We start from the raw sequence: 21796 nt of genomic DNA on the forward strand, positions 1-21796 counted from the left end.
CATTATTGTGGCCAAGATAGACACGAAGCCCATGCCTACTACAGTAGTACAAGTTTATATGCCAACTAGCTCTGCAGATGATGAAGAAATAGATGAAATGTATGACGAGATAAAAGAAATTATTCAGGTAGTGAAGGGAGACGAAAATTTAATAGTCATGGGTGACTGGAATTCATCAGTAGGAAAAGGGAGAGAAGGAAACATAGTAGGTGAATATGGATTGGGGGGAAGAAATGAAAGAGGAAGCCGCCTTGTAGAATTTTGCACAGAGCATAGCTTAATCATAGCTAACACTTGGTTCAAGAATCATGAAAGGAGGCTGTATACATGGAAGAAGCCTGGAGATACTGACAGGTTTCAGATAGATTATATAATGGTAAGACAGAGATTTAGGAACCAGGTTTTAAATTGTAAGACATTTCCTGGGGCAGATGTGGATTCTGACCACAATCTATTGGTTATGAACTGCAGATTGAAACTGAAGAAACTGCAAAAAGGTGGGAATTTAAGGAGATGGGACCTGGATAAACTGAAAGAACCAGAGGTTGTAGAGAGTTTCAGGGAGAGCATAAGGGAACAATTGACAGGAATGGGGGAAAGAAATACAGTAGAAGAAGAATGGGTAGCTCTGAGGGATGAAGTGGTGAAGGCAGCAGATGATCAAGTAGGTAAAAAGACGAGGGCTAATAGAAATCCTTGGGTAACAGAAGAAATATTGAATTTAATTGATGAAAGGAGAAAATATAAAAATGCAGTAAATGAAGCAGGCAAAAAGGAATACAAACGTCTCAAAAATGAAATCGACAGGAAGTGCAAAATGGCTAAGCAGGGATGGCTAGAGGACAAATGTAAGGATGTAGAGGCTTGTGTCACTAGGGGTAAGATAGATACTGCCTACAGGAAAATTAAAGAGACCTTTGGAGAGAAGAGAACCAGTTGTATGAATATCAAGAGCTCAGATGGCAACCCAGTTCTAAGCAAAGAAGGGAAGGCAGAAAGGTGGAAGGAGTATATAGAGGGTTTATACAAGGGCGATGTACTTGAGGACAATATTATGGAAATGGAAGAGGATGTAGATGAAGACGAAATGGGAGATAAGATACTGCGTGAAGAGTTTGACAGAGCACTGAAAGACCTGAGTCGAAACAAGGCCCCGGGAGTAGACAACATTCCATTAGAACTACTGATAGCCTCGGGAGAGCCAGTCATGACAAAACTCTACCATCTGGTGAGCACGATGTATGAGACAGGCGAAATACCCTCAGACTTCAAGAAGAATATAATAATTCCAATCCCAAAGAAAGCAGGTGTTGACAGATGTGAAAATTACCGAACTATCAGTTTAATAAGTCACAGCTGCAAAATACTAACGCGAATTCTTTACAGACGAATGGAAAAACTGGTAGAAGCGGACCTCGGGGAAGATCAGTTTGGATTCCGTAGAAATGTTGGAACACGTGAGGCAATACTGACCTTACGACTTATCTTGGAAGAAAGATTAAGAAAAGGCAAACCTACGTTTCTAGCATTTGTAGACTTAGAGAAAGCTTTTGACAATGTTGACTGGAATACTCTCTTTCAAATTCTGAAGGTGGCAGGGGTAAAATACAGGGAGCGAAAGGCTATTTACAATTTGTACAGAAACCAGATGGCAGTTATAAGAGTCGAGGGGCATGAAAGGGAAGCAGTGGTTGGGAAAGGAGTGAGACAGGGTTGTAGCCTCTCCCCGATGTTATTCAATCTGTATATTGAGCAAGCAGTAAAGGAAACAAAAGAAAAATTCGGAGTAGGTATTAAAATTCATGGAGAAGAAGTAAAAACTTTGAGGTTCGCCGATGACATTGTAATTCTGTCAGAGACAGCAAAGGACTTGGAAGAGCAGTTGAACGGAATGGACAGTGTCTTGAAGGGAGGATATAAGATGAACATCAACAAAAGCAAACCGAGGATAATGGAATGTAGTCGAATTAAGTCGGGCGATGCTGAGGGAATTAGATTAGGAAACGATACACTTAAAGTAGTAAATGAGTTTTGCTATTTGGGGAGCAAAGTAACTGATGATGGTCGAAGTAGAGAGGATATAAAATGTAGACTGCCAATGGCAAGGAAAGCGTTTCTCAAGAAGAGAAATTTGTTAACATCGAGTATAGATTTAGGTGTCAGGAAGTCGTTTCTGAAAGTATTTGTATGGAGTGTAGCCATGTATGGAAGTGAGACATGGACGATAACTAGTTTGGACAAGAAGAGAATAGAAGCTTTCGAAATGTGGTGCTACAGAAGAATGCTGAAGACAAGATGGGTAGATCACGTAACTAATGAGGAGGTATTGAATAGGATTGGGGAGAAGAGAAGTTTGTGGCACAACTTGACTAGAAGAAGGGATCGGTTGGTAGGACATGTTTTGAGGCATCAAGGGATAACAAATTTAGCATTGGAGGGCAGCGTGGAGGGTAAAAATCGTAGAGGGAGACCAAGAGATGAATACACTAAGCAGATTCAGAAGGATGTAGGTTGCAGTAGGTACTGGGAGATGAAGAAGCTTGCACAGGATAGAGTAGCATGGAGAGCTGCATCAAACCAGTCTCAGGACTGAAGACCACAACAAGGCCAATCCACGCCGCCTGCTGTATGTTTCGGATAGCCCAAAGCAATCACACGATCATCGAAATATTCATTCAGGAAATTAAAGACGTCGGCCGTGCGATGTGGCCGGGCACCATCTTGCATAAACCACGAGGTGTTCGCAGTGTCGTCTAAGGCAGTTTGTACCGCCACAAATTCACGAAGAATGTCCAGATAGCGTGATGCAGTAATCGTTTTGGATCTGAAAAATGGGCCAATGATTCCTTTGGAAGAAATGGGGGCCCAGACCAGTACTTTTTGAGGATGCAGGGACGATGGGACTGCAACATGGGGCTTTTTGGTTCCCCATATGCGCCAGTTCTGTTTATTGACGAAGCCGTCCGGTAAAAATAAGCTTCGTCAGTAAACCAAATGCTGCCCACATGCATATCGCCGTCATCAATCCTGTGCACTATATCGTTAGCGAATGTCTCTCGTGCAGCAATGGTAGCGGCGCTGAGGGGTTGCCGCGTTTGAATTTTGTATGGCTAGAGGTGTAAACTCTGGCGCATGAGACGATACGTGGACGTTGGCGTCATTTGGACTGCAGCTGCAACACGGCGAACGGAAACCCGAGGCCGCTGTTGGATCACCTGCTGCACTAGCTGCGCGTTGCCCTCTGTGGTTGCCGTACGCGGTCGCCCTACCTTTCCAGCACGTTCATCCGTCACGTTCCCAGTCCGTTGAAATTTTTCAAACAGATCCTTTATTGTATCGCTTTTCGGTCCTTTGGTTACGTTAAACCTCCGTTGAAAACTTCGTCTTGTTGCAACAACACTGTGTTCTAGGCGGTGGAATTCCAACACCAGAAAAATCCTCTGTTCTAAGGAATAAACCATGTTGTCCACAGCACACTTGCACTTTGTGAACAGCACACGCTTACAGCAGAAAGACGACGTACAGAATGGCGCACCCACAGACTGCGTTGTCGTCTATATCTTTCACATCACTTGCAGCGCCATCTGTTGTTGAAAAATGTAACTACTGTAATTTCGAAAGTTTGTCCGCCTGAAAATGTACTGCTGTTGTCCCAAGCATATTGCAACAAACGGTGTATTTCTATCGCTGCTCGTTTAGTTTTTATTGCCGTTTCAAATATACCGGTCATTTTTGAAACACCCTATATATATATATATATATATATATATATATATATATATATATATATATATATATATATATATAACAGTAATTGTCCAGAGCAACCCTAAGTGGAATGTCCACGTAAAACAAATGGTAGGAAAAACAGTTGCCAGACTGAGATTCACAGGAAGAATCGTAAGGAACTTCTGGCAGGTTAAAACTGTGTACCGGACCGAGACTCGAACTCGGGACCTTTGCCTTTCGCGGGCAAGTGCTCTACCAACTGAGCTACCCAAGCACGACTCACGCACCGTCCCCACAGCTTTAATTCCGCCAGTACCTCGTCTCCTACCTTCCAAACTTCACAGAAGCTCTCCTGCGAACCTTCCAGGAGTGCTAGTTCTGCAAGGTTCGCAGGAGAGCTTCTGTGAAGTTTGGAAGGTAGGAGACGTGGTACTGACGGAATTAAAGCTGTGGGGGCGGGGCCTGAATCGTGCCTGGGTAGCTCAGTGGGTAGAGCACTTTCCCGCGAAAGGCAAAGGTCCCGAGTTCGAGTCTCGGTCCGGCACACAGTTTTAATCTGCCAGGAAGTTCCATATCAGCGCATACTCCGCTGTACAGTGATAATTTCATTCTATAATCGTAAGGAAGTGTAACGCTCCATGAATGAAGTGGCTTACAAGGAGCTTGTTCTCCGATTCTTGACTATTGTCCATCAATCTGGGATCCAATGAAGAGCGGTGTGTTTCATATGCTCAACGAACTCCCGTGCTAGACATTACAAGAGAGGCATTGTGCATCACAGAGAGGCTTACTATCAAAATTTCGGGAGAGCACTTTCCGGGAAGAGTTGGACAACATATTACTTCCTCCCACATACATTTCGCGAAATTATCTCGACGAGCAAATTCGAGAAATTAAAGATAATACAGAGGCCTACCATCAATCATTCTTCCCACAAACCATTCACGAGCGGAACAGGGAACGAGGGATCAGTTACGTGCCGTTAGCTGGCATGCGAAGTATGATGTAGATGTACATGAACAGGTCTCCGTCACAGTTCTGACGTAGATTATGCAGACTAGTTATCAACTGATGCCATACCATATGTTATGGACTTTATGGATCTTCAAACTTCCATCGCAAGTGTACAACCTAAGCACCCATGAACATAAATCGTTGGATAACTGGCCCAGATTAGCAGACAGGATCTTCGTCATACTCTAGCACAATGCATCGGTACCATCGATAATAATACCACAACACCAGCTTCAGCGTCCCTGCCACCACACTGCTGCCAAGCACAGACACAACAATCACCTACACTCTCCCAAGAACTTCGTGACACCATCCAAACCTGGTCTTGACACAATAATGGCAGTCTCTGAGTAAGTACCTCTGTCAACACAACACATTAACCTCGCAGACTGTTGGCTGTAGTCTTTCGAACTGTGAATGCGCTCTAGTAGGTTCTGTGGCTGTCTCTTGTGTGGATGTGGTCTTGTACTGCGGTTATTCGTGTAAAAAAAAAAGGGTGCTATCTCAAAGGAGGACGTGTTATCTGTCACCCTGGTCCTATCCTGGCGCAGGACTCTACATTGATGACCCATACCGACTAAAGACTGATTTATTTTCATGCTGATTCAGATACTACACGTCGACAATACGCCATTGTGCAACCATTGTGTGGTGCAGTCCACAAGACAAGACAATGATTTCAATGTTAGAGCGTATGGTGCTTTGTAATCTACTCTTCTGCAACATTCATCAAATGCAGTGCTCCAACAGTGGACAGTAAAATCTAACAATGGTGTACTACAAACGATTTAATTTGAGGCTTTGTTGCCACTCCCACTTTCCATGAAAATCTGGGACATAATGAGCCACAATAATCCGAACGGTTAGGTTCGCGATCATATACTCTGCCCGACAATAATACCACTGCACATAGATCGCAGCAACAGCCTCAGCATGCCCACCATCTCGCTGCAGCCGAGTTCGGACACAACAGTCACCTACATTCGCCAATGACAACTTCCTCACACCATCTCAACCCGGCCTCAAACGGCGATGGAAGTCTCTGAGGAAGTGCCTCTGCCAACACAACCCTTCACTCACCAATGGGGCCAGTAATGCACCTCTTACTTGTGTGCTTCCCACTGAAACTCCATGCATGCCTATACCCCCAATCTCTCCACAAGAGTCGTTTATGCAGTGCGCTATCAGGAATGGAGTGGTACGTGAGATTACCACCATGCCACGCCCTCCAGCCCATCACAGACCACACAGGTTACCGCCAGACAAGCTCTGTGTCACTAAGGCTGCAATCGATGAACTCCTAAAAGCCGGAGTTCTGAGACCTTTGAACAGCTCATGGGCTTCACCCACACTGAACATTCAGGATTTCACCTATTGTCTTGTACGCACTTCTGCTTTGAGGATCAATCACTGCAAGCAAGCGTTCCTGCAGATAGTGATGGGTGCAAAAGATATTCACAAGACAGCGGTTATCATGCCATTCAGCTTCTTCGAGTTCCCGTTTACGCTACATGGCCTGAAAAACGCGATTTAAACCAGGCATCTTTTTATTGGTGGTATTTTGTTCAAGCTCCTAACCTGCTTTGCCCACCTAGACAACGTCCTCAGACAAGGGCACGCGTGAATTGCATCTTAAATGAGTTTTCGACACGCTTGCTGATAACGGTTTGTGATTAATGAAGAAAAATGGCAGTTTCGACGCACTGAGGTCATCTTTCTCAGGTATATCTTTAATGATGACGGCATTTGTCCTACACCACAACAAGTGGAATTCATCTTTCAGCTGCCGCTGCTGCAGTATCTCCAAAAATTATGTCTATTCCTAGGGATGATTTATTTCTATCGCCATTACCTTCTGCAGGTAGTCGCCATTTAGGCTCAACTCACAGAAGTTTTTGCGAACAAGAATAGCACTGGTAAAATGTAAGCTGGCTGGGCCCCTTTGCATGCAGCTCGCCTTTGACCAGCTTAAAGACTACCTTGCACATGTCATGATTTTGGCACACCCACTTCCTCACGCTCATATTACTATTACATCTGATGCAAATGATTCCTCTATTGAGGCGGTTCTCCAACAGGCAGTGACAGGTTAAGCAATCACTTCAGTTTTCCTCATGTAAACTGAAAGCTTCACAGCGTAAGTGGTTTACCTATGACTGTGAGCTTCTAATGGTTTTGAGGCAGTTCATCGTCTCAAAGTTGATATCGAAGGCAGACCATTAGTCATTTACATGGGCCATCAACCGCAGACGCAATCCGAAAGGCATATGCCTCAGGTGATTCAGCCACCTGAACTATACTGCACAGTTTACAATCGATGTGCACCACCGGAAGAGCGCAGACAATGTTGTGGTGGACGACCTCACAGATCAACGCCCTCTTGCGCGAATCGACTACAACGAATTCCAACAACTACAACACCTTCGCCACGATCCCACTACTTATCTCAGACTTACACATCGCCTGATACTGGGGGTGGGTAGACAGATTTTGGTATGATGTGTTACAAAACCGAACTCGCCCCTTTATATCTCACTGCTTTGGAAGATCATTTACGACGAGTTGCACAAATTGTCGCATTCCAGCATCAGCCCAATGACACACCTTCATCTACATCTACATCATGCTCCGCAAGCCACCTAATGGTGTGTAGCGGGGGGGTACTTCCGGTACCACTATCTGATCCCTACAACACTGTTCCTGTGACTGCGAAGAATGATTGACAGTAAATCTCTGTATTGGCTCTAATTTCTCGAATTTTCTCCTCGTGGTCAATACGTGAAATGTATATGGGGAGAAGTAATATGTTGTCTGCGGGTGTACAGGATGGAATGTTCAGACTGTGATGCCTGCTATGTGGGACAGACTGGTAAAGGACTTGAGATGAGGTTTGGTGAGCATGTAGCTTTGTATAGCTGAGAGATCCAACTTCGCTGCCGATCAGGCTGAGAATGGACACACACTCCCCTCACAGAGGATGGGTGCCAGGTTATTGCATAAAGCTGAGAAGGGCAGATTCATGAACTTCCTGGAGGAGATGGAGATATTCTGTCATCTGAGGTCATCTGACATTCACCTGTTCAATGAGCAGGTATTTCAGGTCAGGGGATGTCACAACTCAGGAGGGAACTAATATGGAAATTATTTTTTGTTCATTGTTATTTCATTCCCCCTGCCCCATGGCATATGTTGTCCGACTCCTGAAAAGTGCTGGCCCGAAATTTCAATAGTAAATCTCTCCTGATGCACAACACCTCTCTTGTAACGTCTGTTGTAACGTTTGTTTAGCATCTCCGTAACGCTCTCTCGCCAGCTGAACGATCCCGTGACGAAACGCGCCGCTCTTCGCTGAATCTTCTCTATCTCCTCTATCAGTCCTATCTGATAGGGATCCAAGATAGTTGAACAATACTCAGGAATCGCATGAACAAGCGCATTATAAGCCACTTCTTTCGTGGATGAGTTACATTTCCTAAAGATTCTTCCGATGAATCTGAATCTGGTGTCTGCTTTTCCCCTGTCTGTTTTATATGGTTATTCCACTTAAGGTCGCTCTGGATAGTTACGCCTAGATATTTTACGGCAGACGCTGTCTCCAGCTGTTTGTCATCAATAGTGTAGCTGTACAGTAGTGGATTTCTTTTCCTATGTATGCACAATATGTGACCTTAACTTATGTTCAGGGTCAACTACCACAGTCTGCACCATTCATCAATTCTCTGCAGATCGTTCTGCAAATTATTACTAACTTCTGGCGTTGCTACTTTGGTATAAACAATTGCATCATCTGTGAATAGCCTTAAAAAGCATCCGACGCTTTCTACTCTGCGCTTTTTTCTAGTCGTTAGGTCTTTCGTTGCTCAAGTGATCTACAATAAATTACTGCCAGAAGGGAAGCAAGTTCTTTCGCATAATCTTTATAGAATCTCATAGGTATCTCATCTGGCCCTGAAGCCTTTCCACTACTAATCGATTGCAGTTACTTTTCAATTCCGCTCGGTTATCTCAATATCTGCAATTTCGAAGTTCGCATGACGATTGAAATGAGGACCAGTGTTACGATCTTCCTCGGTGAAACAACTTCGGAAGACCGAATTCAGTATTTCGGCCTTCTCTCTGTTATCTTCCGTTTCGGTGCCGATGTGGTTGCTGACAGAATGAATAGACGATTTTGACCCGCTTACAGATTTTACATACGACCGAAATCTCTTAGTGTTTTTACTCAGGTCGGTTGATAACGTCTTACTTTCAAAATCGTTGAATGCTTCTCTCATTGCTCTCCTGACGCTCATTCTCGCTTCGTTCAGCTTTTGTTTGTCAGATAGGCTTTTACGTCTCTTCAATATGAGATGAAGTGCTCTTTGTTTCCGTAGTGCTTTTCTAACACGGCTATTAACCACGGTGGATCTTTCACATCCTCAAACCTTGTTACAGATCGCTTCATGTGGCTGAACGTTAAGGAAGATTGCAAAGAGTGAATACACATGTGCATTCTATGTCAACAGAGTACAGTGGGGCATCAAGTGCAACCACTTCCTGGCTGGTTTGAGGTCCCAACAGGATGTAACCAAGATGTACATCTCGTTCTGGCGGGAACTCTCTCTGGTAGATGCTATCGATGTATTCTTTCAGTCATCGACTGCATAATGCCGTGGGTAGAGGCTGCGCCTATCAGAGACATCACAGCAGTTTCATGAGCCAGAGCTCTCACTGATACGTGGATTTCTCAGTTTGGATGCCTGGCGTCTATCACCACTGATCAAGGTCGGCAATTCGAATCGGCCCTGTTCAGTGAACTGTGCAACTTTTTGCGCTACTCATCGATGTCAGACATCTGCCTACCATCCACAGAACAATGGTCTTGTCGAATGGTGGCACTCGCTCCATGGAGGCCAATAAACCGAAGTCCTGCCTTGGATGCTATTATCAGTGTACTTGGCACACAAACCTGACAAATCTCTAACAGAGGTTCTGTATTGCGAAACACTCTCCTTACCAGCTGATTTCGTGCTTCAACAACCACCAGTCGCAGCCAAGACCCACCCATCCTCGTCACACACACCAAATGCCTTATAGCATGCCTCTGTGTCACTCCTATCTTCATTCACAAGGCGCTTGATGACTGTGATTTCGTTATGCTCCACAGCGACATGGTCCAGTCAGCTTTGCAAATGCCATACACACACACAAAATGTTCAAATCTGTGTGAATTCCTAAGGGACCAAACTGCTGAGGTCATCTGTCCCTAGACTTACACACTACTTAATCTAACTTAAACTACCTTGCGCGGCCACTTCGGGTGGCACACGGACACAAAGAAAGTGCTTAAACGAAGGATACAGCCTTTCGAAATATTACTGAATGACACGCTTTCAACAGTAACAATAAACCGTCTCAAGCCCATGTGGACCCTGCACATCAACTCGTCCTCTGACACTGCACCGCTTCTTTCATGCCAGCCAGCCCCGTCCCTTGGCACTCAGCTGGGACGTCTGACAACACACACTGAAGCCCCCAATGATTTCGAGGTACATCTCGAGATCCAAAACTTCCTACCTGACGACCTGAGTGTCAAATTAGTTTACAATTTTGTGACCATCGAGGGACAACACCCAGAACACCACACCAAGTATGACTTCTTAGCGTGTCACTTTACACATGCCTAAATACTGCTGAATGATTTGCTCACACGCTACCACGTCACGGCTGACCCCATGGGATCCGTTCTGGCAGTCAACACTTCCGGCCAATCCTACTAAGGGCAGACTTACCGACCACTAGTACATCTTCAGGACTTTCGCCTCTGCGTGATGAGATAGGAATTTCTCCCACATATGGAAATTCCAGCCAGTATACAAACACCGCTTAGACCAACATCTGTGCCGGCCGCGGTGGCCGAGCGGTTCTAGGCGCTTCAGTCCGGAACCGCGCGGCGACTACGGTCGCAGGTTTGAACCCTGCCTCGGGCGTGGATGTGTGTGATGTCCTTAGGTTTAAGTAGTTCTAAGTTCTAGGGGACTGATTACCTCAGCTGTTAAGTCCCATAGTGCTTAGAGCCATATGAACCAACATCTGTAAGAACTCGGACCTCTCCATGCCTCTCCTGCTGATCACGTCTCATATGGTTTCTCCATCGTCATATCATGGTGGTCACCTCGCCCACCCAATGCTCTGCACTATTGGGGAGGGAGGTTCTTTGTCAGGACGCCGTGATGTATTAACCTCGCTGACTATCGACTGCTGTCTCTTGCAGGCAATCTTCGGAACTGTGAGTGTGCTTTGTTGGATCTATGGCTGGCTCTTGCACAAATGTGTTCTTGTATTGACATTATTCTTGTAATAAAGAGAATGCTATCTCAAATCAGGACATGTTATCTGTCACCCTCATCCACTCCCAGGGCAGGACTATACCAACAGTTATAAGAATGCAAATTTTACTGTATGTAACATTACTTTGAAAGATGATTTAATATTTTCTCATATTCCGAAAATTATTTATTCTCATAATTTCTAACGTCACCTATGATCATAATTAATGGTTTAATAGTGCATTACTAAATAATTATTCAATGATATTAACTATAAGAATCATGAGACCTGAGTTCCTCCTGGCGTATACAATTTGCAAACAACTTCCAGGTAATGTTTACGGCTACCGCCGATATTTCGGCGGGAGTACACCCCACCATTTTCAAGGCACAAACTGCAACGGACAAACGATGTACAGGCAAATTTAAAACCTCGATTCTTGTAGTAATTCAGGAAAGATAACACACACACACTGAACGCTAGTGCCAGCAAAGATAACCAAAGTCAGAGGTATCGATAGTGAAAGACTATGAACTAGCTAGTGAGGTAACATTGACTCTTTCCCTCTGTTTTTTGAGAAGGGAGTGATCAGGATTCCAAGCAGAGTTTAAGCAAAAACCTCCATCCCTGTTTACAAGGTTGTTCGCTAATTCAATCTCAACAGCCTCCTTAATAACACTGCCCCAATAACTGGACGTGCATGCCTGTGTCTCGGTATATGACATACGGTGACCAGTATCCAAAAGATGTCCACATATAGCAGATCTACTTGGCTGCTGTAATTGTGTATGCCGTTTATGCTCAATACATCGCTACTACACGGTCCTGATAGTCTGACCAATATATGCCATGCCACAGCTACAAGGAATGCGATATACACCCGCCTTCCGCAAACCAAGATCATCCTTAACAGAACCCAAAAGCACTCTAATTTTAAATGGAGGTCGGAAAACACATTTCGCATCGTATTCCCGTAAAATACGACCTATCTTGTTGGAAGTGCTTCGTATGTAGGGCAAAAAGGCAGTAGACTAAGGAGTCGACTCAGTATTATCATCAATCACCTTTTGTACAGTGGTCGATAGCGCAACACATGTTCAATCTGTCTTTCACCATACCCATTTTGACGAAATGTAGCTTCAAGATGGGGCAACTCAGCTGGCAAAGTTCCAGTGTCGGAAATGACATGTGCCCTGTGTACCAAGGTACGAAGTACCCCTTCACGCTGAACCAGATGGTGACAACTATCAGCCTCTTAGTAAAAGTTTGTGTGAGTGCGTTTCCGGTAAACTCCATGTCCCAATGATCCATCAGCCTTCCTCCTAACCAAAACGTCAAGAAAGAGAAAGCAACCATCCTTTTCCACCTCCATTGTAAAACGAATGTTCTGGTGGATCGAGTTCAGATGTTCTAAACAGGCATTCAAATTCTCCCTACCATGAAGCCCAACAACGAAAGTATCATCAAAATATCTGAAGAAACAGGCGGGTTTCAAAGGCACCGACTCTAATGGACGTTCCTCAAAGTCTTCCATAAACAGATTTGCAACACAGGTGACAACGGACTACCCATCGCAATCCATCTATTTGTTCATAATACCGGTCACTGAATAGAAAGTAACTGGATGTCAACACATGTCAAAAGAGATTAGTTACTTCAACACTAAACCTAACCTCAATTAACCGCAACGTATCAGAGGAACACGAGTGAAGAGAGAGACCACATCAAAACTTACTAAAATATCAGTCATTCAACCGCATTCCCTCCAAACGACGTAAGAAATCAGCTGAGTTCCTAATTGATGTCCACATTGAACAACTTGTGAACTTAACAGAGAAGCAAGATGTTTGGCTACATGATATGTTGGAGAGCCAATATTGCTCACTGTAGGATGGAAAGGAACCCCTTCCTTGTGTACCTTCAGAAGGCCATATAACGTAGGGAGAATAGCACTATAGGTGTTAAGGCCTTTGATAGTGTCCTGCGACAAACCACTTTTCTTCAGGAGGCTGTTGATCTTTCTCTCAACACTTTTCGTGAGGCCAGCACAACAATTCAGCCTCATTGCTTTCATTAATCTTTTGTCATTTATTATAAAATTATAATTTTTAACAAAATAAATAACGAAAAAACAATTTATAACAAACTGACCAACAAACAACAGATATCAACCATGAAAACCACGACGTAATGAGATATCGAGATGTGCACATGGCCGTGTATTGGGTGGAAATGAGCTGCAGGGTCACGTGATAAACAACGAACGGATGACGTCAGCCATCAGAATTTTCTTCCATAGAAACCTGGATGGTGCCGTGATGTGATGTGATGGCTAGCATAGATGCCGCCATTTGAAATGGATTTCGGAATGTTTTGACAGGACGTGACATGAAAAGACGTGACAGAGTGTGAATTGGCCTTAACCGAGAAGCAAAATACAATTTTTTCGCTTTAGCTTTGAAAATCCTTTAATAATGAAATAATTTCAAACAACTTTTCGTCTCCTATTTTACTTCCTTAGGGGACTTAATTTCCAAAAACAGTGAAACACAATTTTCTTTTTAAATTTCTAACTGAGAAGATAAATACGAGTTTCATAGATGTAGCTTTAGAAGTGCTTTAGGAGTACTTTAATAATGATTTATTAGAAAACTTTCACCCAGTGCTTTACGTCCTTAATACTGAATTTCCAAAAATGCTAAAACACATATTTTTCTATTTCTCACTGAGAAACCGGATACCAATTTTCGTACTTCTACTTTCAAAATTTCCTTAATAATGACATATTTTCAAAAAGCTTTTCATCCTCTACTTCCCCCTTTAGGAGGGGAATTTCGAACAGTTCCTTGTTAAACGATGTCTAAAAGTGCAAGGTCCACACCCTCTCCAAATTCCAAGTATCTATCTTAGCAGTTTGGGCTAGGCGATGACGACTCAGTGAATCAGTCATGCCCTATTTCTACTCCTTATTCATTGAACTTCCCAAAACAGTGAAAGACATATTTTTTCACTCCAACCAATATTCAAAACTTTAGCTTTAAAAACGCTTTTACAATGTAATACTTTCATTCATAACAATTTTCAAAACTTTAACTTTAAAAATGGTTTTACCATGAAAAACTTTCATAAAAGTTTTAAACCACTAGGGTTGAATTTCCAAAAACAGTGAAACACATATCTTTTATTTTTGACACAAACGCTAAATACAAATTTTCATAGATTTAGCTTCAAAAATGCTAGCAAAATAAAATATTTCCATAAAAGCTTTCCCTTATTTCGTCCCAATAGGGGTTGAATTTCCAAAAACAATGAAACACGTATTTCTTCATTCCTTACAGAGAAGTCAAATACTAATTTTCATAGATCTAGCTTTGAAAATGCTTTCATAATGAAATAATTACATAAAACTTTTCGTATCCTATTTTACTTCCTTAGAGGCTTAAATCTTCAAAAGCACTGAAAGAGGTATTTATTATTTCTAATCTAAAAGTGAAATACCAATTTTGATAGATGTAGCTTTAAAAATGCTTTAATAGTTCTTTAATAGTGATTTATTTTTAAAACATTTCGCTCAATATTGTACCCCCTTAGTCTCTGAATTTCCAAAATCGCTGATATCTTTTTTTTTTTTTTAATTTCTGATGGAGAGACCAAATACCAATTTTCGTAGTTCTGTCTTCAAGATTGCCTTAATAGAGGTATATTTAAAAAAAAGAATTTCATCCCCTATTTCACCACCTTGAGGACGAAACATCGAAAAATACCTTCTTAAACGAGGTCTACAGTATAAGATCAACATCCTCTGCAAAGTTCAGGCTTCTATCCTTAGTGGTTTGGGCTGGGCGATGATGAGTCAGTGAGTAAGTCAGTAAGTTGGGTTATTGCCTTTTATATGAAGGGATCACATAGCGGGTCTCTCATTCAGAAGTTGTATTTGAATGTTGTTTGAGTGAATATTATATTATCCCTCATGTAAGAAGGAGAACTGTCTACCATCACATGTTAGAATTCAACAGTGCAACGATCGTGGTCTGTCGAGACAGTTATTGATCAATCTGCTGTGTTGCTACTCATATCGATCAGGATCCAACACTATCATGAGAATATCAAATAGGTGGGTTCATGAGAACTACATTCAACGCCATGCAGGATCTCAATGGCCCCAACCATGTAGTGTCCTAAAAGACATACGTACCGTTTACTCTGCCATGCGGGATCTTACAAACACGTCGTATATCATAACCTAAGAAAATGACATGGTTGAGGCAAGGACAGTGCACTGATCTCAGAAGCACCATGATCCATCAGTATGGTGACCATTCGTGCAGTTTCCCTCGACATTGCAGCAGAGAGGGGCAAGCTGATAGTGGTGCGCCAAACAACACTGCACATAGGAATGGCACCGCATTGTCTTTTCAGATGAGTTCTGGATTTATACATAACATTATGATGTATCCATTCGTGGAGGCTCCGAGGAGAACAAACGTTGTCAGAATTTTTTGAGGCACTAAATAATTTTCTGTCACTCCAGAGGAATATTTATTTCCCTCTGGAAATAACCTAATGACTGCAGTGTTTTATCACTGAATAGAGCAGCAATAGTCGACATGCTAATAAAAGTGAATAAACTAACTTACTTTTGTTGTGTTAAGACTTCGCTGATTGCCCATAGTAAAGACTCTTCTGTAATGTTGTGGAACAGTAATTTAACTGCATATCCTTTAGCCTCAGCTCGAATTAAATTCACATTTTGATCTCCAAGTATTGGTATTCCTAAAACTGGAACTCCATGGTAGACAGCTTCTTGAAGGCTATGTATACCACCATGTGATATAAACAACACAACTTTTTTATGTCCTGTAAAAAACAAAATAACATTATTGGCTAAATCAAATAATGGAAACCTCAACTGCAATATCAACAATATAAGTAAAAGACAGATGGCTACTCACCATAAAGATGTCACATTGAGTTGCAGACAGGCTCAATGAAAAGACACTTACACATCAGCTTTCGGCCAAAACCTTCATTAGAAAAGAAAACACACACCCATTCACTCACACAACAAGGCACGCCTTACATACACATGACCACCATCTTCTGCAGCTGGGACCAGAAAGTAATTTTCATACAGAATGGAAGCAGCCATCTGGAGAGGACATGGAAGGGGAAGGAGTAGCAGGGTATGGGTAGGAGGAGCGTGCAGGGACTAGACTACCAACAGGTGCAGCATTGGGAGGCTATGGGTCCCGGATATGAGGAGAGTGGGGGGGGGGGGGGGTAAAAGGGTAGAAAAAGAGGAGGAGCAAAAAAGGAGAAAGACAGGTGAATGTATTGGCAGAATGTGGCACACAAAGAGGGGAATGGGACAAGTATAGGGGGAGGTGATAGGGCAGAATGGGTGGAAGCTGTTGGTTTGAGGTTGTTAGGACAGTAAGTTACCGTAGTTTGAGGCTGAGATGATGCTGGGAGTAGAGAATGTACTATAAGGATGACTCACATCTGCACAGTTCTGACACGCTGATGGCGGAGCAGAGGATCCAGATGGCTCAGGTAGTGAAGCAGCCATTGAAATCAAGCATATGACATAGCCACTTTACAGATGGCCTGGCGTCTGATTGGATAGGATAAGCCTGTGACAGGAATGGAATGGGAAGTGCTGGGTGATTGGATGGACAGGTCTTGTACCTGGGTTTTCCAATTTAGGAGGGATGGGAAGGATCTTGGGTAGGAAATCCCTCATTTCAGGGCATGAAGGTAGGTAACCAAAGCCCTGAAGAAAGATGTGGTTCAGTTGATAAGTCCAGGATGGTACTGAGTGACGAAGGGGCACTCTTTTGTAGCTGATTCTTGGGGGCGGTGGGGCGTTTGGGGGTGTGGGGCAAAATGGCATGGGAGATCTATTTGCAGACTGAGAGTGGGAGATAGTGCCTGTACGTGAAGGCCTTGGTGAGACCCTCAACATACTGCAGATACTCTGTCCCTGGTGGCCAGGCTGTATAGGAGGGACCTTTTGGTGTGTAAAGGATGACAGCTATTGAAATATAGGTACTGTTGGTGGATGGTTGGTGGGTGTAATATGGGCAGAGGTGTGGATGGAGCCATCAGAGAGGAAGACATGGTCGCCCAGGAAGGTGACATGCTGGGTTAAGGAGGACCAAGTGAAGGTGCTGAGATTGTGGAGGAATGAGGATAGGGTATCTTGGCCATGACTCCTGATTGTGATGATATCATCAATGAACCTGAACCAGACAAGGGGTTTGTCATTTTGTGAGGCTAGGGAAGTCTCCTCTAGATGGCCCATAAACAGGTTGGCATGTGAGGGTGCCATGCAGGTGTCCACGGCTGTGCCACAGATTTGTTTGTATACCTTCCCCACAGAGGAGCAGTAGATGTGAGTTAGGTGTATGAGGTGTGAGGTAGTGGGTTTCAAGTCTGATGGATGTTGGAAAAGGTAGTGTTCAATAGCAGTAATAACATAGGCACAAGGGATGTTGGTGCATAGGGAAGTCATGTCAACAGTGAAAAGTGGGGATCCAGGAGGTAAATGAGTGGGGATTGTAGAGAGCTGGCAAAGCAAGTGGTTGGTATCTCTGATCTGAGAGGCTACATTATGAGCAATTTGTTGGTGTTGTTCAGTGAGGGCTGAAATTCTTCCAGTGGGGTCACAATAACCAGCAACAATGGGGCATTCAGGATTGTTGGTTTGTGGATTTTGTTGAATATGTAGAAGGTAGATGTACAGAGTTTCATAGGGTGAAGAAGGGAAATGAATTTAGGGGTGAGGTTGTGGGAAGGGCCTTCAGCTTTAAGCAGAGGATATGTTAGGCTTCTGGGATGTGATCACTCTGGCAGAGTTCATAAGTGGAGGACTTGGATAATTCGCAGAGGCCTTCTGCCAGTTTGTCACTGTGATTCATAGCAACAGTGGTGGAACCTTTGTATGCAGGTAAGATGATATGGTCAGGATTTGTTTCCTTATGCAGAAAGCCTGGTTCTCTGAGGAAGGAACATGGGAAAGAATGGTGAGGCCAAGTTGGAAGTAACGTGCCTGGGATAAATTGAAAAGGGCTGTTTATGGACAATGTGACCCACCAACCACTCTAAGGGATCTATGCCGAATCGCCGTTGAGGAGTGGGACAATCTGGACCAACAGTGCCTTGATAAACTTGTGGATAAAATGCCACAAGGAATACAGGCATGCATCAGTACAAGAGGACATGCTACTGGGTATTAGAAGTAGTGGTGTGTACAGCAATCTGGACCACCACCTCTGAAGGTCTCACTGTATGGTGGTACAACATGCAATTTGTGATTTTCATGAGCAATAAAAAGGGTGGAAATGATGTTTATGTTGAAATATATTCCAATTTTCTGTACAGGTTCCAGAACTCTTGGAACTGAGGTGATGAAAAACTTTTTTTGATGTCTCTTTGTGATGCTTAAATTAACATAAAAATTATTATACATATGTGATTTTTAAGTTAAGTATATTACCCAAAATATCATTTTGGGGAAACCATTTCCCAAGATGTACATTACTTGGCTTCCCAATCATATCATCTTGATCCCATTTCCATAATACTGTTTGCTTCAGTTTTGAGAAAACTTTGATAAAAATATTGAATTTGTCATTTGGCATTTCAGAAGGTTGAACATTTGATCCGAAACTGAAGAATATAACTCCTTCTTCGGAATTATCCATAACTGTTTTAAGTTCCTGCAATATTAAAAAGTGAACCTTGCTAAAAACTTTATTACTGACAGACAAATTCTAAATATTGTGTATTTTGATATGACACTTAATGGTCCTGGCAACTAAAGTATCATAATTACTGTTATGACAACTAATCTATGCTTCATGAAGTTAAGAAAACACACATGGTGCAATAAGCAAAGATAATCACATATCCATCAACTGTACACTTGACAGCACAAAAAGTGGCAGTGGAAAACTGCAGCCAGAGTCAAAGTCCAGCACAGCATTGACATGACTGAATTGTCCTATGCCATTTTTCTGGATTACATTGAGAACAAGAGGAAGAGAGATTATTACTTGAAATCTTACACAATATCATCCTGTATATATTGTGCCTGTACTTCAATAAAATAAAATAAAGTTTTCTCCAAACAAAATACACTGCTATTAGCTATAGGTACATTGAAGAAACAGCTTAAAGGGAAGCTTCTGTTGATTGTCAATAGAGACCAAATATGTAGGCATTATAAATCATTGAAATAGACAGGCAAAAATGCATTATAAATAGCTAAAATAGGCAAAATGAGGCAATGTTGAAAAACCTCACATTATTTCTATTTGTTTAATAAATTGCACTACTCAGCCATGCAATCAGCATATTTATGTTAACATTGTGTGCATTATATTTTTAAAGCAACTTAAAGATTGTAAACAAAATGTTAATTGTACTTGATGGAAAAAGGAATATGTTTCTTGAAAGCCTATTCACTAAAGTGCTTTACCAGCTTATTGGTTGCACTTGACAATCAAATTCTTTTTTAATTTTCTGGAGTCTTGCAGAGTCTCCTGTCAAAAAGTACATTTTTAATATGTGAAAATGAGCCCTCAACATCTATATAGGTAACTGGAACAAATCTAAAACACTGAACCATTGTAGGGTCCATTTCCACTGCAACTGAATTGTCACCTTGTAAAATATTTGAAATCTGTCAAGATCAGGATTTTTCAAAAACACCATTTTACACTTTTCTCTAACTAATGAATCCGTTGTGACCTTGCCACCACTGATGTGAAATATCACATAAATAAAACTCTTTGACAGAGATATTAGTCACTCCTGCCCACAGGGAATAAAATCTTTGTGACTCTAGTTAACCGGAGTTTGCTACAAATAATGAATTGAGTGATGACCCTACTATGAACAACAACTTCTATTTTGACACAAGTGTACCTTGTGATGTAGTGTTAGCTTTGACAGAGGAACCTTCCACAATTGCCATCATTTCAAACAATTCAAAGAGAATTGTGACTGTAAAAATGACTCACATAATGTTGTCTTCCACCATTATCAGCCTACAGTTGTTTTGAAACTTGAAAGTGATGTTCTACTGTGTCTTACCATCAATACAAAAATGGTGACTCTGTACACTATGTGGAACACATTTCAATGTCCTCAGTGACTTTGGTGATGAGGCAAATGTTGCCTCACATCATCAACAAAGTATTTGGGCAACTAATTCAACTCAGTATGACAACACATTATGTGGCTTCACTTGTCCATCTACAATGGGAATGAACCAGATGCATCCATTCACAATCCAATGCAAGAAGAGTCTTCATTTTGCACCTGCACTGTACATACATGGTCTATGGAATCTTTTTCACCATAGACCTCAGAACAAATGTTTTAGCATGTCCCTAATAGGACTTCTGCAGAGAACGTGTACATTTGAGTTTCCAGTGTAAATTACCAACCTTTAAAATGGAACACCTGGCAAAATAGTTCATGACCATGAAATTCACACTGTACAGTTACAGAATCCATCAATGATACCTCCAAGTTTATGGCGCTACTAAGCAACACAGGGGATCACGCCCACATTACTAATGATGTCATAGAAGCACACCTGGCCAAAGGCAAGTCTGACACTGCTTAGGCAGCACTGCTCCAACTCATGGAGACACCAGAGTAATACCTAGGACAAGTAATTTATGAGACAACTCTGTGAATCAGTTAATCTGACTTTCATGCAAGACAGAATGCTCTGAATGCTCTGGCTAATTAAATTAACACCTCAGCTTCAGATGCAAATAATTTTGCACAAATATAATCCAACAAAAAACAAATTATTTCTGGACAGGCTTTTGCAGTCTCACAGTAATGGCAATAGTTGGATAATACATACAATAATAAAGATTTCAAGCACATTCCTACTGCGTGATGTTGGCTACAATCATGAGGAGATGCTAAGACCCCACCATTTGTGTACACTCATGAGAGTGACATCACAAGTGACTACTAGAGAGTGGTGACGTCGAGCTGGCTGTGACTGCCATACCCACAGTTGACAAAAATATACCTCACAGCAACGAGAGGGTGCAATCACAGCTATGTTGGTTTTACTCGTGTTTCGGTGATTGTGCATGCAACTGATCCACACTGTGCAAACACCCAAATGCTATGTGTTCTGCCACAGGCAATTCAGATCACTATATCCAACCACAAATGGAACATATGACATCTCTCGTCCAAATGCACATTGCAAATAACACTCACATCAGGTTTGTTGTTACCATCAGGCACACTGTGCACCTTAGAGAGAATTTCCCATTGCAGCTGATGGTAACAGATGTTTGTGAACCAATCTTGGATGCAGATTTTATCCATTGATTTCACCTCTCCCCTGACCTAACATTAAGCATCTTCAGGCAAACTCCAGCAGTGGAGAGTCAGTACCCAGTAACAATGGCAGTCCAGCACATTCACATACAACTTCAGAGAGGATTATTCCTATACAACCCCCTTCAAACTTGACATATAACACGTACCTACAACTATGTAATGACTGTCATGATTTGGAGTCTGAACTACAAGCATAACAAAGAGTTATGAAGAAGAAAAAAAGGAGAGGCTCAGGTTACACAATGAGAATTTAGAATTGGAAGCTCAGGTACATACCTTAGTGAGAGAACTGGATGTTATGAAATCTCATCTCAATCAGTTACAGTGGATACAGAATCACAATCTGGAAATTCATGGAGCA

The 21796-nt window shown here is 42.3% G+C and overlaps 1 protein-coding gene across 1 annotated transcript in view; it reads right to left on the reverse strand.

Annotated features, from left to right (window-relative positions):
- The window catches only part of LOC126245488 (UDP-glucosyltransferase 2-like), a 104028-nt gene that overhangs the window by 22825 nt on the left and 59407 nt on the right, over positions 1-21796 (reverse strand). Inside the window, exons 4-5 of the mRNA XM_049948319.1 lie at positions 18551-18773; positions 15690-15909 (exon numbers count right to left, since the gene is read on the reverse strand). Coding sequence (XP_049804276.1) covers positions 15690-15909; positions 18551-18773 — 443 coding nt within the window. The remainder of the gene's footprint in view (positions 1-15689; positions 15910-18550; positions 18774-21796) is intronic.

Source organism: Schistocerca nitens, chromosome 1 (assembly GCF_023898315.1).
Source record: "Schistocerca nitens isolate TAMUIC-IGC-003100 chromosome 1, iqSchNite1.1, whole genome shotgun sequence".
In the NCBI taxonomy this organism is placed as follows: domain Eukaryota; kingdom Metazoa; phylum Arthropoda; class Insecta; order Orthoptera; family Acrididae; genus Schistocerca; species Schistocerca nitens.